Raw genomic sequence first — 19,066 nt, 5'->3', positions numbered from 1 at the left:
CATAAAAACATACACATGGATCAATGGAGCAGAACACAGAGCCCAGAAATCAACCCACACATATATGGTCAATTAATTTATGGCAAAAAAGCCAAGAATGTACAATGGGAAAGTAGCCTCTCCAATAAATGGTGCTGGGAAAACTCAACAGCCACATGCAAAAGAATGAAACTGAACCACTATTTAATATCATACAAAAAAATAAAAATGGATTAAAGACTTAAATTTAATATCTGAAACCATAAAACTCCTAGAAGAAAACATAGGTAGCAAGCTCCTTGACATTGGTCTTGGAAATTAGTTTTTGGATTTGACACCTAAAGCAAAGGGAAAAAAAAAAAGTAAAAAGAAACAATTGGCACTACATCAAACTAAAAAACCTCTGCACAACAAAGGAAACCATCAACAAAATAAAAGGCAGCCCACTGAATGGGAGAAAATACTTGCAAATCAAATACTAAATAAAAGCTTAATATCCAAAATATATAAAGAACTTCTACAACTCAACAGCAAAAACACAGTCCAATTACAAAATGGGCAGAGGATCTGAATAGACATTTTTTCCAAGGAAGACATGGCTAACAGGTACATAGAAAGATGCTCAACATAACTAATCATCAAGGAAATGCAAATCAAATCCACAATGAGGTATCTCCTCACACCTGTCAGAATGCTATTATCGAAAAGAGAGAATAAATGTTGGTCAGAATGTGGAAAAGAGGGAACCCTTGTGTTCCCACTGTCAGTGGGGATGTCAATTGGTGTAGCCATTATGGAAAATACTATGGAGATTCATCAAAAAATTAAAAATAGAATTACCATATGATCCAGAAATTCCACTTTGGGGTATTTATGCAAAGAAAAAGAAAACACTAATTCAAAAGTATATATGTATTATCCATGTTCATTGCAGCATTATTTATACTTGCCAAGACATGGAAGGAAGCTAAATGTTCACTGATGGATGAATGGATAAAGAAGGTATGGTGTGTGTGTTTGTGTGTGTGTGTGTGTGTATGTATATACATAAATGCATACATATTTATATATGTGTGTGTGCACATACACATACATACAATGGATTATTATTTAGCCATAAAAGAAGAATTAAATCTTGCCATTTGTAACATGTATGGACCTTGAGGGCAATATGGTAAATGATACAAGCCAGACAGAAAAAAATAAATAAATACCATATAATGCAGTTATATATGGGATATTGAATGGAGCACTGGGTGTTATACACAAACAATGAATCATGGAACACTACATCAAAAACTAATGATGTCATGTATGGTGATTAACATAACATAATAAAATAAAATTAAAAAAACAAAAACAAAACCAAGCTCATGAATATAGAGAGCAGACTGCTAGTTGCCTGAGGTGGGGGTTAGGGGGTGCTGAAATGGGTGAAGGGAATGGAAAGGTACAAATTTCTAGTTATAAAATGAATTTAAGTCACAGGGATCTAGTGTACAGCATGGAGATTATAGTTAATAACTATATTAACTAAACACTGTATTGAATATTTGGAAGTAGCTAGGAGAGTGAATCTTGAAAGTCCTCGTCACAAAAAAAAAAGAATTTGGTAACTATATAGTGATAGATGTTAACTGGACTTACTATGGTGATCATTTTGTAATGTATATAAATATCCAATCATTATGTGATACCTGAAGCTAATATGTTATGTCAATTATATCTCAGTAAGAAGAAAGTATATATTTAACTGTTTATAAGACCACCTTGTTATGGAGTACATTCCTCTGCGCTCTAAAAGAATGTTTCTTTTTATTTATGTATTATTAGAGTGGATAGATTTGGGGACTGTTTCCAACACATGTCTTAATAAGCAAATGATAAAGCCAGTTTATATCTTTATTTTTTTTTAAAGATTTTATTTATTCATTTGAGAGAGAGAGAGACAGAGAGAGCACAAGCAGAGGGAGAGGCAGAGAGAGAGGGAGAAGCAGACTCTCTGCCGAGCTGGGAGCCCAATGCAGGGCTCGATCCCAGGACCCCAAGATCATGACCTGAGCCGAAGGCAGACGCCCAACCATCTGAGCCACCCAGGTGCCCCCAGTTTATATTTTTAAACTGATTCCTGTATCCCCTCAGATTATGCTTTCCATTGTCCACTTTTTAGGCCTTACTTGATTCATCTCACTTTCAGTCATCTAGGGCCAAACAATAACTTCTCAAGACACATCTGTATTTTTCCTCATGACCATGTATGTGATTCCACATAATCTATCCTGTTCCTCCTTGATTTGTGTAGACTCAGAATGAGATCATGTCTGGTCTCTTAGAGATCATAACTGTTCTGAGACTGAGTTATACTGAGTTACTCTATACTAAAGTCATAACACATTCTTAGGCCGCCTGGGTGGCTCAGTCGTTAAGCGTCTGCCTTCAGCTCAGGTCATGATCCTGGGGTCCTGGGATCGAGTCCCACATCCGGCTCCCTGCTTGGTGGGAAGCCTGCTTCTCCCTCTGCCTCTCCCCCTGCTTGTGTGTGCTCTCTCTCTCAAATTAATAAGATCTTAAAAAAAAAAAAAGAAACATTCTTAAAACCCTACCCCCAAGATCTTTATGTTATCATTGGCAGTGTCATGCACTGAAAGTCTTTACCACAACACTGAATTCAACACAAAAGACATTGTCAAGTATTCTCAGATTCATCTGAGTAATGAATTTTAGCAGTAGTACAGAGAAAGGATTTTGAGCTTTATAAACCATCAAGAGGAAAAAGTCATTCACCAAAACTGTAAAGTTTTTGAAAGAAAGGAAATGTTCTCCTTTGTTCTCCCTCCAACCCAATTAAAGGAACAGGAAGATAGAAAGTGTTAAATATATCAAGAATTTACTTTTTGTCTGAAAATTTAATATCTTTATTTGGCTTTTTCTAAGCTGAGCTACAACCAATATGTGTTTTAAAGAAGTTTGTTTTTTATTTGTAGGTTCAAGCCGGTTATGTGACACAGTATGAAAATATTTTCTCCCTGTTCTGGGTTCTGGAGCAGCTTCTTCAAAAGGAAACCAAAGAAGGCAACACTTCAAGCGTAGGGCATGATGATCAAGAAATCAAGAAATTTCTTCAAAAGCATGATGAAACTATTTTCCAACTCTCTGATGCGTTTCCTTTATTCACTTTTTATTTATGGAGACTGGGCATTCTCTTGAACTCAGTAGAAACTGTTGAAAGTAACTCACGTCCTTAGCGATTTACTAAATGTCAGAAGCATACTGAAGTATGAAGATCTTCTGCTTAAAAGATTTTCAAGAATATTTTTTAAATGAGCATTTTAAATAGATCTCAATATAATCATTAATTCAGTAGTTTTAAATTGTATATAAAAGATTATGAGTCATATTTCTATACTAAAATCAGCCAGTTTCACTTGAGAATGTCCTTCTTATTTCCGTGTAACTGTATTTTACAATATGTTACTCAGTATAGTCTAGCTCTATTATTCTCTATAACGGACCATTAATTGTCTATCTCATAAACAGTACTTACATTTTAAAAGATTTACATGTAATAGATAGTAAAAGGCAACAGAAGAGATCTTAAAAGTTTTGTTGTTTTATCAAAACAGTCTTTAAGTGGTTATAAATGAGATTTTTAAAACTTTGTTCTTACATAGTTTCATTTACATCATTGTATATCATCTTAGAGGATGATTCTTTAACATTTATAAACCAAATGGCCCTCAATTTCATAAAATCAAATTATTTGTTAAGTCCTTTGAAAGTAATAATTCATTGTTTAAAATGTTTGTTTTTCAAGTGTTTGTTTTGATTCTGTTTATTATGTATAATATTCCAGTTATTGTTAAAATGTAGTTAAGTCATGTATAATTATATCATTAAGGATATTTTTGCAAATCTAACATCTGCCCAGAAATATACTTATTGAAAATATATTTATACTTATTAAACGTATTAGTTGAATTTTCCAGTTACACAGTTTCATTGACTTTATTTCAATTATTAAATTCATAACCAAGTAGCTTAATGAGTACACATTATGTACTTTCCTATAGTGCAATTTAGGACACAACAAATACAAATTTACTTTATTATTTATGTGTGATATTGTTTCATAAGTTAATTACCATTCCTAAATGCCATTGGTATTTTAAAAAAATGTATATAAAATCATATCATCATCTGCCACAATTATTTTTGGAATTATTTCTGCTTTGTAGAAAAGAAAGCCTTTTTTATAAAACTCAATGTATGTATCAGTCACCTATTGTTATGTAACAAACTACTACAAAATCTCAGTGGCATACAACAATAAATATTTCTCGAATGCCTGTGGGTCAGTCACTTGCGGGATTGGCTCATTTGAACTGGATTCTGTTGGAAAGCTCTGCTCAGGTTGCAGATCCCACTGAGCTAGGCTCTTTATTACAAATTGGCTTTGGTCTCTTCCACTTGTGCTTATTCTGGGGCCCAGGTTCAGAGGGAAGCAGCTGCTCAGAGCAGCTACTCAAGCTCTTCTGTGGCAATGGCAGATTGGCAAGAGGAAAAGGGCTAGGCTGAGAAGCATTACACTGTAATTGTCTGTCCACGTGCATTAGCCGAAGTACATCAAATGGTCAAGCACAGAGAAAAGAGGCAGGGAAATACCCTCTACCCAGAGCGGGAGAACCTGCAAAGTTCCATGGCAAAGGGCATGGATACAGGAGAGGATGGAGAATTGGGGCAAATAATTTACTTTACCATACACACCAGTTGAACACAAGAAGGGTATTCCAGTTCCTGAATTAGGAAGAATTTTTCTAGTATTTGATTCCCGGGATTTGTATAGTTGATGACACCACACAAAATCCACTACCCATGACATCTCCCCATCCTCACTCTTAATGATTAGACAAGGTTGGTAAATACATAAGACACAGCAGTGGCCCCTTTCCCATTGCAGCCAGCCAACATAATGATCCTAAGAAGACTTTTGTAACTAGAACAGATTTCTTAATTCTAATAGTCTTTAAAGCTTCATGGTCTGAAAATTAGCCTAGAAAATGTATTTATTTTAGAGGAACAGACAAGATGGTGGGATCATCATTAATGTACAAAATGGAGATACATATTTTCATTTGATATTATTATTTTTTTTTTTAAAGATTTTTATTTATTTATTTGAGACAGAGAGAATGAGATACAGAGAGCATTAGAGGGAGGAGGGTCAGAGGGAGAAGCAGACTCCCTGCCGAGCAGGGAGCCCGATGCGGGACTCGATCCAGGGACTCCAGGATCATGACCTGAGCCGAAGGCAGTCGCTCAACCAACTGAGCCACCCAGGCGCCCCTGATATTATTTTTTGTAAACACTTAAATTTAATCAATTATAGGATGCTTAACCCTTCATGTTTGTCTCCAAGAGACGTTTCATTTTGAAGACATGTGGTACCACCCTCTTGCTGAAAGCACTGGTTCCCCTGTTGAAACTTGCTAGGGATTACAGTGGGTTTGATTCGATTCAAAGCTTCTTTTATTCTCGTAAGAATTTCATGAAGCCTTCTCACCAAGGGTACCCACACCGAAATTTCCAGGAAGAAATAGAGTTTCTTAATGCAATTTTCCCAAATGGAGCAGCATATTGTATGGGACGTATGAATTCTGACTGTTGGTACTTGTATACTTTGGATTTCCCAGAGACTCGGGTAATCAGTCAGCCAGATCAAACCCTGGAAGTTCTGATGAGTGAGCTTGACCCAGCAGTTACGGACCAGTTCTACATGAAAGATGGTGTTACTGCAAAGGATGTCACTCGTGAGAGTGGAATTCGTGACCTGATACCAGGTTCTGTCATTGATGCCACACTTTTCAATCCTTGTGGGTATTGGATGAATGGAATGAAATCGGATGGAACTTACTGGACTATTCACATCACTCCAGAACCAGAATTTTCTTATGTTAGCTTTGAAACGAACTTAAGTCAGACCTCCTATGATGACCTGATCAGGAAAGTTGTGGAAGTCTTCAAGCCAGGAAAATTTGTTTCAGTGTTTCAGTCTCTAACAGTGTTAATTGTGCAGTACATTTAGTATTGAGGTCTAAAACTGCTGGTGAATAAGGAGATAAAATGAGACATTTATATCTCTGTTTCAAAAAAGTGGTATAAGATAGTGAATGAATGAATGATTTAAACTAGAATTAAGATGATTTAAAAATGTAGCAATTAAGATTTGATTAATGTCTAACTTCGCAATTAAAATTCAGGGTGTAAGACTAATGGAGACAGTAGAAATTAGGCAGTGCTGAAATTGATTTTAGAATAGGATGGGAAATAAAGAGGACCACGAGGCAATACTAAAAATGGAAGAAATGATAAATGATAAAAATGATAGTAAGTGCTAACATTCATATAGTAGGTATAATAGACGCCAGGCTAAGCCTTTACATGTATTTACTCATTTAATTCTCCCAACAACCCTATGTGGTAAGTAACATTATTACGTCCATTTTAGAGATGAGGAACTCAGGCAAAGGAATGTTCAACAGCTCGCCCAGTATCACACCACCAAGAAGTGGAAGACTTAGGTTTCACCCCCAGGAATTCTATCTTCGAAGTCCACACTCGTCATTAATCTGCTACACTCCGTCTTCATTAAAACATTGCTAGCACTTCGTGAAAGTTTCATAATTACCACTTCTTGGGAATTATCACCAAAGCTTTATATGCCCTCGACTACAAATCTTATACCATAGCAGCTATTAGCTTATTTTGGATTCTTCAGCCCCTGCAGAGTAGCTGTCCTATCTACCACCATCTCAGAACAACAGCATATTTGTTCTTTTCTACACTGTAGCATTTTACAGTAGTAAAGACTCTTTAGGTAAATGACAGATCCTCTTTGAACAATTAAGTTCTAAAAAGTACAAAGCTCTCTTTAAAGAGGGGGTACGTGAACTATCAGGCTGCAGTGCTCAGCCCGGTGGGAAGAGAAAACAAATCTGTTTTATCCTTGGATCTATAAATAGATATTGGTGGTACTTAATGCAATTCTTTTACAAACTTGTACTTTTCCATCGTACTTGTGCACGTCCTATAGATAAGGGCAGTTATCCGAGGGTGGCATGGAAAAAAAGGCACTATGTTTCCAGATTTTTATGTGAATTTGTAGATTTTTTAAAAATATTGAGGGCTCTGGCTTATGATAACTTGGTTTTGTTTATTCATCAAATATTAAGCACCAACTGTGCACAAACCAGTTATTTGCATATATGAAAAATAAACATAGTAAGTTTTAGCTTTTATCAAATGTATAAAGCAGAACTTTGTTTTTGTGGTCACTATAATGACCCAACAACATCAATAGCTTGTATTTGCTGAAGGGGATAATTAGAGTGATAACATTTACCTAATTTTGAAAAAAAAGAAAGGATTTTTATTATTGAAAGCCAATTCATTCTTCTTAAATTATTTATAGAATTGGACAGCACTAAATTCATCTGGTTAATGAACAGGCTGTTCTTTTAAAAACTGCCTAAATATTATGGGGTCTGATTGACACATAGGAAATGACCTCAGCCTCTTTTTTGTTTTTCCTTTAATATGAAAGTCCTTTAACTATTCAAGACATTGAAATAGTTTCATAATTCATGGATATATACTCTGAATTTATAATTTTCTTTTATATTTTAATCTAATTTTTGTTGTAGCTGCTTACAGGTTAGGGAACTTTTGCTGTTTCTCAGTCAGTAGTACTAAATGTTCCATAGCCAATCCACAGGGGCATCAAGATTTACAGATAACATTAACTTCGTTTGTCTCTGATATATAATGTAAAGCAGTGGTTCTCAAACACTGTCCCCAGGCCAGCATCATCAGCAAAACTCAAATCCGTTAGAAATACAAATTCTTGGGCCCCATTCCAGATCTACTTCAGAATCAGAAAGGGTCAGGTGGAGCCCAGAAATCTGTTTTATCAAGTTCTTTTAGTGATTCTGATACCCACTAATGTTTGGGAACCACTGCTATAATCATGGTTTTTATTGAACAGAAGGGCTTAATACATATAAAAGCATTGAGAAAGTAGAAATTCAATCATCCCACATTACTTAACTGAATTTTTTTTAGCTTTCTCTCAATGTGCCTTAAAATTCCAAAGTAGGATTTGGGGATATTTAGTTATTCCTGATTCATTTAAAAGGAGTAACAAATTTGGGACACCTGGGTGGCTTAGTCGGTTAAGTGTCCCACTCTTGGTTTTAGCTCAAGTCATGATCTCAGGGTCATGGGATCGAGCCCCATGTGGGGCTCCACTCTCAGCAGAGAGTCTGCTTGAGATTCTTTCCCTCTCCCTCCACCCCTCCCCCCTCTCTTTAAAAATAAAGCTTTTAAAAAAATAAATGAGTAACAAAGTTAAAACGTATCTGTCAACCTTAATAACACTTTAAATAATTAGCATCTTTACATTCATTTTTTAGTTGCTTCACTAAAATTACTCCCTATTGGTGGCATTTTTAAAAAAGTTATTATAATCCAACTTTATGAGCTATAAATTAATTATAGCTTTCTGTTCAGTCCTGGTATAGAATGATGAAAATGCAGAGAGATGCAGATATGATGTTACTTTACTCTTAAGTGGGCACCCCCGAATAATATCAGAATGTTCATCTTTTTCCCAGAGATCTGTTTTTATAGATAAGGCAAATATAGCTTAGTTATAAATATATTGTTCTATTTCTCAGACCTAGAGATGAAATTCTACCTTCTTTAAATCCTTCTGGAATATGGTGTGATAATAAATAATTAATAAATGATGGTTTCTTCTCAACTCTTCTGTTTAATTTATTTCCACCATGTTGTGTCTTCACCATGTTACTGTGAGCTCCAAGTTGCCTAAGGACAGCACCCCAACATAATGAATGAACAGAGCTATCACTGCTTTAACTTTAACGACATAACTACTAAGACATTTTCATGAATGATGAATGATTTCAGGAGCATTAGAAATGCCCAGACAGTCAACCAGCAAGGAAAAGGATGTATTTGTTCTTATTTCTCTCTCACATACACTGAAATTCAACATTCATTTTATAAAAAGAGATCCAAATCTTTTGAAACTAATTTTTTAAAGTTTGGGGGGAGGAAAAGTCTCCCTTACTTTACCTTGTGGTCTTTAAGGGGTCCTTCCACAAGTATTGGCTACACCTTTGGTGCCTTTTTGCCCTAACTTGCATCAAGGATATGAAGCAGGCCCCAGAATGGCCCTGTCATGTCCGTCCTCTCTTGGAGAACTCCAGTCAGGAAATTCTTCTGAGAGGAGTAACCACGGGCCTTTAAAATGTGTGGCTCATTCCCTTCCACAGTGGCCCATGACCAAGAAGTAGAGTTCACCACAGCTGATCAAGCACCTTATCTCACAACTCGATAACATCTAAGAAAGAACACACCAGAGACTAGACTGAGAGAATATGTTTACTCCAATTATAAAACAAAACAAACAAAAAACGGAGCTGATTGATAATCAATAAATGTTAACCATAATTTCTACATGCTAGAAACTGTGCAACATGCTTTATTAGAAAATTTAATTTGCTGACCTGCTATAAACCAATCAGTCCTTCAGAGGTCTTGATTCAGTAAGACATAGTGGTATATTTAAGAGGACTCTTTCCTACCAACCAGAGAGCTCAGGAATGGATTTCATATCACTGCACCCAAGGCAAACAAATGCTTTGTACACCGTTCACCTGCCAGACTTTTTGCCCTTGCTCTTGATTGTCATTCTGGTTCCCCATTGAATCTGGATTCTCATCCTGAATGCTACCAGGACAGTGAATAATAGTTCTCCATTTGGAAATAACCTCTTAATTTCCTTTTGTGTCCTATGTCCTTGCCCCATTGTGCACAGTCTTTTTTAATACTAAAAAAATCAAGATGCCTTCTTTCCTAGCTGAAAGGTATTCGCATCACACCAGTTAAGCCAATTGGAAATTCCCTCTCTCAAGTCTGAATCCTGTGCAGAATCACTGAAATCAGCTGTAGCTTATTCACTATGGCAGCAACACTAATGAGATTGTTGAGCAATTTTTGCTGCTAGCCTCCCAAAACTACCTGCTTTCTGCCTTTTTCTAAACCTGATTTTTCAGCTTTTCAGTTCAATCTGTCAGTTAACAGATTTTCTTAAATGACATTGCTTTTCTATTTATGTTAATCAGAGATGATTTCTGTAGCTTAGAACTGCTGACGCCTAACTAATATGCCCATTGACTTGTGGTCCTGTTACCCTTGTTTGTTCCTCTTAGTGCCCTCCATAACAAGCCTGGACCATTCTTCCAGTATTTTTCTCTTACAGTTCCCCTAGCGTCTAATGACATTCCAACTACTAGCTGATATCTGCATCAATCACAAGAGTTCTTGTGAACTATAACTTTGTTAGTCACCTTGCACTAAAGAACACTACTCCTTGAAACATAAGCTACCCTGTACCCATCATCTTCCAATCTAACCTGCCTGGACTGAACTCTAATTCTGCATGTCTCTTGGACCTTGTGATTCCAAATGCTGATGATTTCATTGGCAGTCCACTCTCCTCCTCTGGACAGACATCAGTTGCACTGACTTTTACCCATGAATCTTGCAATCTTGCAATAAAAGAGCTTATTACAGAAATGCACTATTGACTTCACTGAGCCATCATTCATACTTTCTAGTTTGTGTATTTAAAAATGTCCAAAAATTGTTGAACTTAAAAGAATCTTGATACTATCTAGTTATTGCCCTCATTTTATAGATGACAAAACAGATACCAGAAAAATTAAGCAATAAGCCCAAGTCACACATAGTTGACTGGCTGAGCTAGAACTACTTTTTTTTTCAATCTAAATTAATGTAGGTGGGCTTGATATTTGGCCACTACACTTTGAACACTTTGGAAGAGTCTTTCAAAACAGACTCTGATGTGTAGCACAGTTAAATACTATATTTCTGGCAAGTAGTAAGTGATCAGTAATTACTGACTACATTGCTGCATTAATTGATGAAAGCTACTGATTTCCTCATTCTCTCCCACACGTTGGAGTTAGAAGCCTCAGAGAATATTCTTCAATGGCCATCAGTGTCCCAAACTGTGAATGATCTACACTCAAGTAGGTGAGTGAATAAAAGTCTGAAGCACCCAATATCACTTTCAGTCCAGGAAAGTCCTTTCCTTTATTTCACAGAATCAATGACCTAATACAGATCTGCAATCTAATTATGTAGGTGGGTGTATTCGCTTATGTAGCTATCTTATTTTCAAATGCTATTGCTTAGGTAGAGAATGAGCTGAATTCCTTAGGGAAAAAAGAAAGTTACCAATTGCAAGTAGGTGTATGTCAAATAACAGTGCATGGTACATTGGATTCATTTTGGATTAACATGACTTTTTGTCCTGATGAAAAATCTTATCTCCATGTACATAATTTTTGTGCAAAATATATTCCACATTCCACTTTATAAGTAAAATTTTGTATTCCAACTCATTTCTGTTGTATAGACTGTCAATAGAAACTTCAAACCTTTCCACCCTTGACAAACATCAGTTATTACAGTTTTTAACTAGGTTCCTAAAGAACACTTCTGCATCAAGGATTGTACAGCTATCAGTGACAAAAGTATCATGTATTTCTTTTTCTAAAAGAAAATGCTGTTTAGAGAAAAGAATGTCTTAATGGAAGTTATATGTATTGCTCAGACATAGTAAAAATAAAAAGTAGGATAGGATATAGTAGGACTTACATATTGGGCTCATGTAATTTTGATTGACTACTGAATAGATGAATGAAAAAAGTGGTGAGATTTCATTTATTATTTCCTATGAGGTAATTCTGGTGGTAAGAAAAAAGAACCAGTAAGACAACGCAGACTAATACTGATTGCTACATTATTTTACACATGTGAAAGTTTATCAGGGCCCTTACCAGCTCAAGAGAATGAAAAGGGGGTTACCAAAATGGGGAAGAGCATCAGTATATGAAAATCAGGAGTAAGAAGTAGGGCTTAGTTTACTTTTGCTTCACTTTCTCCAATCACTCTTCACTGTGGCTGCTTCAACCCTTTAATCATTCAAAGAACAGATAAGCCCTTTTTGGCTCATGGAAACTTCTGCCGATAGTACAAAGGAAAATTCATAACAAATGTTAATGTGCACTCAAAGGGATTATATGCAAAAATATTTTATCTATATTTTCTCCTCAAAATGGGGCAAGGAAAGCATAGTAGTAAATGTGATCATTTATGGCAGAATGATGGCAGAATTTATTAATAGTCTGAAGGACTATCATCAAGTCTAGTTCCTACTTAGAGGTAATATGGAAAATCCATTGGAATGTCAAAAAGTATATATTGTCGAGGCCATGTTTACAAGCAGGGTACACTTCTGGATAGGCAATTACGTAACAAGAACTAGATTTGATGATTTGAACCCTGCTGCCAGAATATTCAACATAATTTGAATTTCAAGAACTTCATTTTTGAAAATAAAATTACTGGCATCCTAGGAATTGTGAAAGTGATTAAATGGGTAGAAATAATATAAAATCATTTAACATAAAACATTTTAGAAAATATTGAAAATCTAAAATGCTAAAATAAATGTTAATAAAGAAAGAAGCAGTATAGTTAAGAATATAGAGGTCTTCTCTGAAAGTTTTTCTTTATGATGGAGTAAACGTTTTGAATATTTCTAGATAAAATTGATCTTTGTTTATCTCCTTATAGCATCATTTACCTGCCAAATGTTGGTTTATAACTGTATCAATGTAATTGATTTACAATTAAGATGATTTACTTCTTAGTGACTACAAAGACACAAAGAGTATCATGACAATGAGCTTCTCAAAGTACAAGAAGCCCCATTTATAAGTAACTTTTCTACATTCATCTACACCTGAACTTTTTCCAATCTAAATATAGATCATATTATTTTCAAAACACCCTTGAAGAAGAAACCATCTATTTCTTTTATTTTAGTAGTTTTAAATCATAAAACTAAAACCTGACAAATATTCATAATAAATATAAATAAGTATAAGTATCCTATAATGTACTAATTGTACTTCTAAGTATATACCCAAAAGAAACCATTGTATTTGGGCAAGAGGGAACATCTATTAATTCAAGAATGTTCATATTATCACTGCTTGTAATAAATAGCAAAACCCCAAATGCTCCTAAATTAGAAAGTGGGTAAATAGTGTTACCTTCATTCAATGGAATATTATCCAGTAGTTAAAACAAGAGAAATACATTAATATGCACTGATACGCATGAAAGCAAAGTCAACAGATTCATCAATCAATGCCAATGATTACATATAACATGAAGTCTTTTTTTTTAGAATTAAAACTAAAAATACATACTTTTATGAATGCATATAGATACAGTAAACTATATAAAAAGGAAATTTAGTAAATAATTAAATAGGATTCAGAACAATGCTAAATTCAAGTTAGCAGAAGGCAAAGAAAGGCATTAGACAAAGTAAACCAAATGGTTAAATACAGGCTATTGTAAAATAATTCTTAGGTTTTGTTTTAGATTTGTGAATGGTTATTCTATTATTAAAAAAAAGATAACTAATGAAATAAGGGAAGGAATTAGGAAGGAAAGAAATCAAGCAGGCTATGAATGGGCCAACAAGGACAGTGTATCATAACCCCAGAATCATGACTGTGCATCTGCAGAACAAAAGCAATCAAACAAACATACAAAAACACAATAGAACTAAAATGCAAATTATCTATATATATAAAGCTGTTTTTTGGTATAAGACACTGGACTTAATTCTTCACCTTTTAGGAAGACTGGGTGGCTCAGTCATTAAGCGTCTGCCTTCGGCTCAGGTCATGATCCCAGGGTCCTGGGATTGAGCCCCGCACTGGGCTCCCTGCTCAATGGGAAGCCTGCTTCTCCCTCTCCCACTCCCCCTGCTTTTGTTCCCTCTCTGTCAAATAAATAAAATCTTTAAAAAAAAAATTCTTCACCTTTTACAAATTGAAAAGACCAATAAATAAATCTAAGTGTATACTATCATGTCTGTTTAACTAGATATAAAAGGTATTTAAGGAATAATTTCAAATTTTGTATAAAGCACGTTGGGTGAAGCCTGCTTTATACTAAGCTTATTAAGTCTCATTTAATTATTCATATTAAGTAATAGGCAGCTCAGATAGTTTGACCACAGTTCAGGGCCCCTAGCTGACCTATGAAGTAGCCAGAGTCACTCTAACTCTTTATTATCCTAGATTAGTGAGCAAGGGATTTATGTGGGCATGCAAGAAGGTAAAATTAAGTTCCATCAGAATCTCAAGTGGGAGATAATTGGTGATAAATAAATATACCCTTCAGTAATATGGCATAAATGGAAAGTTTGTTGAGAAAACTCCTCAGTCTTTCTATAAAAACCTCTCTGCTTGTCCTAGAGCTTTGGCCTGAAAAGCAGGCTTCAGATTTGGAACACCTTTAGTGACCTGTGGAGCTACTCTCAGGAATGTAGGCTGTGGACACTCATCTTGATGCTCTCCCTCCTCCTTGCTCCAGCTTGCCAGTATCACACAGAAAAGAGCTCATACACTCATTTGGAGTTGATTTCTGTGACTGCCACCGAGGAGACACCTTCAGATCACCTGACTCAGGTCGACAGCAGGGTGTATAGTTGTGGTCCCATGGGGATGTATATATTTGCATATTTTTAAAAGGAGATGTCTAAAGGTTTAGCCAAATTAGTCAGCCTGACTCTAAGTGCTGAAATCCTCCCCTTGGGGACACTGACAGGTATTGGCACATCCTAAACTACTGGGAGCTATAAAAAACATAACAGGTTGCTTGGACAAGCACACAGGTTTGAGACACAACAAAGAACTGAGGCAGGGTTGAATGAAAAGTTTCATCTCCTATATGTGGTCACTTCTTCAAGACTGGAAAAGGTGGTTGTTTCATCTACTGTATAGAAACCAACACAGGGAGTCAAGCAAAATGAACAGGAATACGTTCCAACTGGAAGAACAAGACAAAACCTCAGAACAAAAATCTCAGTGAAACAGAGTAAATAATTTACCTGATAAAAAGTTCAAAGGAGTGGTCATAAAGATGCTCACCCAACTGGGGAGAAGAATGGATGAACACAGTAAGAACTTAGATAAAAGTAAAAAGATAAGTACCAAATCAAAGTTACAAAGCTGAAGAATACCTTAACTGAACTGAAAAACACAGTAGAGGGGTTCAGTAGCAGAACAGATAAAGCAAAACAAGGATCAGTCAACTTGAAGACAGGGCAGTGGAACTCATCCAATCAGAGCAGCAAAAATTTAAGAAGAATGAAAAAAAGTAAACAGCTTAAGGTGCTTATTGAACAACATCAAACAGACTCTAACATTTGCATAATAGGGGTCCCAGTAGAAGAGGGGAGAGAAAAAAGGGGCAGAAATCATATTTGAAGAAATAACGGCTAAAGGCTGAAAACTTCCATAACTTGGGGAAGGAAACAAACATCCAGATCCTGGAAGTCCACAGAGTTCCAAAAAAGAGCGACAACAAGATATGCTATCATTGAAATGTCAAAAGTGAAAGACAAGGAGAGAATCCTAAAAGCAGCAATAAAAAAGTTTTTATATATAAAGGAACCCCCTTAAGACTAAAAGCAGATTTTTTTAGTAGAAAAATTGCAGGTCAAACAGGAGTAGATCAATATATTCAAAATACTGAAAGAAAACAACTTCTAACCAGGAATACTCTACCTGGCAAGGTTATCATTCAGAAGTGAAGGAAGATTGAAAAAATTGACAGACCTTTAAGGAGACTCACCAAGGAAAAAAAGTGAGAGGACTCAAATATATAAAATTGGAGATGAAAGAAGAAAAAACAACTGACACCACATACTACAAAGGATTATAAGAGAATACTATGAAAATCGATATGTCAACACATTGGACAAGCTAGAAGAAATAAGTAAACTTCTAGAAACATACAATCTTCCAAAAGTGAATCCAGAGAAATGGAAAATTTGAACAGACCAATTACCAGCAATGAAATTACATCAGCAATTAAAAAAACCTCCTAACAAAAAAAATCCAGGACCAGATGGCTTCACTGGTAAATTCTATCAAACACTTAAAGAACAGGTAATACCTACCTTCTCAAACTATTTCAAAAAATAGAAGAGGAAGAAAAGCTTCCAAAATCATTCTGTGACATCAGCATTACTCTGACAGCAAAACCAGATAAGAACACTAAAACAACAACAACAACAACAAACTACAGTCCTATCTCTGATGAACAAAGATGCAAAAATTCTAACAAAAATATTAACAAATTGAATCTAATAATACATATAAAAAATCATTCACTATGATCAAGTGGGATTTATTCCAGGGATGCACAAGTTGTTCAATATTTGTAAATCAATCAATGTGATACATCACATTAACAAGCGAAAAGATAAAAACCATATGATCATCTCAAAAGATGCAGAAAAAGCATCTGATAAAGTACAACGTACATTCATAATAAAAACCCTCAACAAAATAGGTTTAGAGGGAACACACCTTAACATAATAAAGGCTATCTATGAAAAACCTGCAGCTACCATTATTCTCAATGATGAAAAACTGAGAACTTTCCCTCTAAGATCAAGAACAAGCCAAGGATGTCTATGCTCACTGCTTTTATTCAACATTGTACTGGAAGTCCTAGCCACAGCAATCAGACAAGTAAAAAGAATAAAAGACATCCAAATTAGTAGGGAAGAAGTAAAGTTTTCACTATTTGTAGATGACATGATACTATATATAGAAAATCATAAAGACCCTACCAAAACTATAATAACTGATAAAGGATTCAGTAAAGTCACAGGATACAAAATTAGCATACAGACATTGGTTGCAGTTCTATACACTAATAACAAAGTAGCAGAAAGAGAAATTAAGAAAATACTCCCATTTACAAAAGTGCCAAAAAGAATAAAAATACCTGGGAATAAACACAACAAAGGTGGTGAAAAATTTGTATTTGAAAAACTATAAAACACTGATAAAAGAAATTAAAGATGACACAAATGGAAAGATATTCTATGCTGGTAGATTAGAAGAAGAAATACTGATAAAATGTCCACACCCAAAGCAATCTACACATTGAATGCAATCCCAATCAAAATACAAACAACATTTTTTTAAAAGATTTTATTTATTTATTTGACATAGAGATAGAGAGTACAAGTAGGCAGAGAGGCAGGCAGAGGGAGAGGGAGAAGCAGGCTCTCCGCTGAGCAGGGAGCCCAATGCGGGACTCGATCCCAGGACCCTGGGATCATGACCCGAGCCAAAGGCAGCCACCAAACCGACTGAGCCACCCAGGTGCCCCCCAACAACATTTTTCACAGAACTAGAACAAATAATACTAAAATTATACAGAACCACAAAAGGTCCCAAATAACCGAAGCAATCTTGAGAAAGGAGAATAAAGGTGAAAGTATCACAATTCCAGATTCCAAATATACTATAAATCTACTGCAGTCAAAACAGTATGGTACTGGCACAAAAAAAAGACACAAAGATCAGTGGAACAGAATAGAGAGCCCAGAAATAAACCCATGCTACTATGATCAATTAATCTATGACAAAGTAGGCAAGAATATCCAATGAGAAAAAGAGTCTCTTCAACAAATGGTGCTGGGAAACTGGACAAGTACATGCAAAAAAAGAAATCAAACCACTTTCTTACACTATACACAAAAACCCAAAATATATAAAAGACTTAAATGTGAGACCCGAAACCATAAAACCCCTAGAAGAAAACATAGATGGTGATTTCTTTGACATTGGCTATAGAAACACTCTTTTTTAGAGGTCTCCTCAGGTAAGCGAAACAAAGCAAAATTAAACTATTGGGACTACATCAAAACAAAAAGTTTTGCACAGTGAAGGAAACCATCAATAAAATGATATGGAACCTACTGAATGGAAGAAGATATTTGCAAATGATATATCCTATAAGGGGGTTTATATTCAAAAAAAATATAAAGAGTTTATACAACTCAACACCTCAATAATCTGAATAAAAATGGGCAGGAGACCTGAATACACATACACATACACATACAGGGTCAACAGAAAAGATGCTCAACATTACAAATTATCAGGGAAGTGCAAATTATACATTATGTTATCACCTCACACCTGTCAGAACAGCTTTCATCAAAAAGACAGGAGTTAACAAGTGTTGGCAAGGATGTAGAGAAAAAGGAACCCTCACGCACTGTTGGGGGAATGCAAGCTGGTGTAGCCACTGTGGAAAACAGTATGAATGTTCCTGAAAAATTAAAAATAGAGTTACCGTATGATGCAGTAATTCCACTACTCAGTTATTTACCCAAAGAAAAGAAAAACTAATTTGAAAAGATATACACACCCCTATGTTTATTGCAGCATTATTTACAATAGCAGCATTATTTACAAGATGGACACAACCCGGTGTCCATCCACAGATGAATAAAGAAGTGGTATGTGTATACACACACATACACAAACACACAATGGTATATTACTCAGCTTTGAAAAGGAATGAGGGGATGCCTGGGTGGCTCAGTTGGTTAAGTGTCTACCTTCAGCTCAGGTCATGATCCCAGGGTTCTGGGATGGAGCCCCACGTGGGGTTCCCTACTCAGTGGGGAGCCTGTTTCTCTGTCTCCGCCCCACTCATGCTCTCTCTCACTGTCTATGTCTCCCAAGTAAATAAATGAAATTAAAAAAGAAAAAAAAAAGAATGAGATTTTGTCCTTTGCAGCAACATGGACAGGGCTAGAGGGTGTAATGCTAAGTGATTTAAGTCAGACAGAGAAAAACAAGTACCATATGATTTTACTCATATGTAGAATTTCAGAAACAAAACAAAGAAAGAAAGAAAGAAAAAAAGACAAACAAAAAAACGGTATTAAGTACAGAGAACAAGCTGGTGGTTGCCAGAGGAGGTTGGGTGAGGGGATGGGTAAAATAGATAAATGAGATTAAGAGTACACTTATTGTGATGAGTACTGAGTAATGTATAGAATTACTGAATCATTATA

At 35.5% G+C, this 19,066-nt stretch overlaps 2 protein-coding genes across 2 annotated transcripts in view; both read left to right on the top strand.

Moving 5' to 3' along the window:
- The window catches only part of MEI4 (meiotic double-stranded break formation protein 4), a 195,328-nt gene extending 192,104 nt beyond the window's left edge, over positions 1–3,224 (top strand). Inside the window, exon 4 of the mRNA XM_021693619.1 lies at positions 2,964–3,224. Within this exon, the coding sequence (XP_021549294.1) occupies positions 2,964–3,224 (261 nt within the window). The remainder of the gene's footprint in view (positions 1–2,963) is intronic.
- A 2,156-nt stretch (positions 3,225–5,380) lies between these two features.
- On the top strand, positions 5,381–6,061 carry LOC110583580 (S-adenosylmethionine decarboxylase proenzyme 1-like). Its single transcript, XM_021693600.1, has one exon. The coding sequence runs from the start codon at positions 5,381–5,383 to the stop codon at positions 6,059–6,061; it is 681 nt and encodes a 226-aa protein (XP_021549275.1).
- The last annotated feature ends 13,005 nt before the right edge of the window (positions 6,062–19,066 follow it).

This window comes from Neomonachus schauinslandi, chromosome 8, assembly GCF_002201575.2.
Source record: "Neomonachus schauinslandi chromosome 8, ASM220157v2, whole genome shotgun sequence".
NCBI classification, from domain to species: domain Eukaryota; kingdom Metazoa; phylum Chordata; class Mammalia; order Carnivora; family Phocidae; genus Neomonachus; species Neomonachus schauinslandi.
The sequence above is the reverse complement of the archived record's forward strand: the minus strand, read 5'-3'. Positions and strand labels throughout refer to the sequence as shown.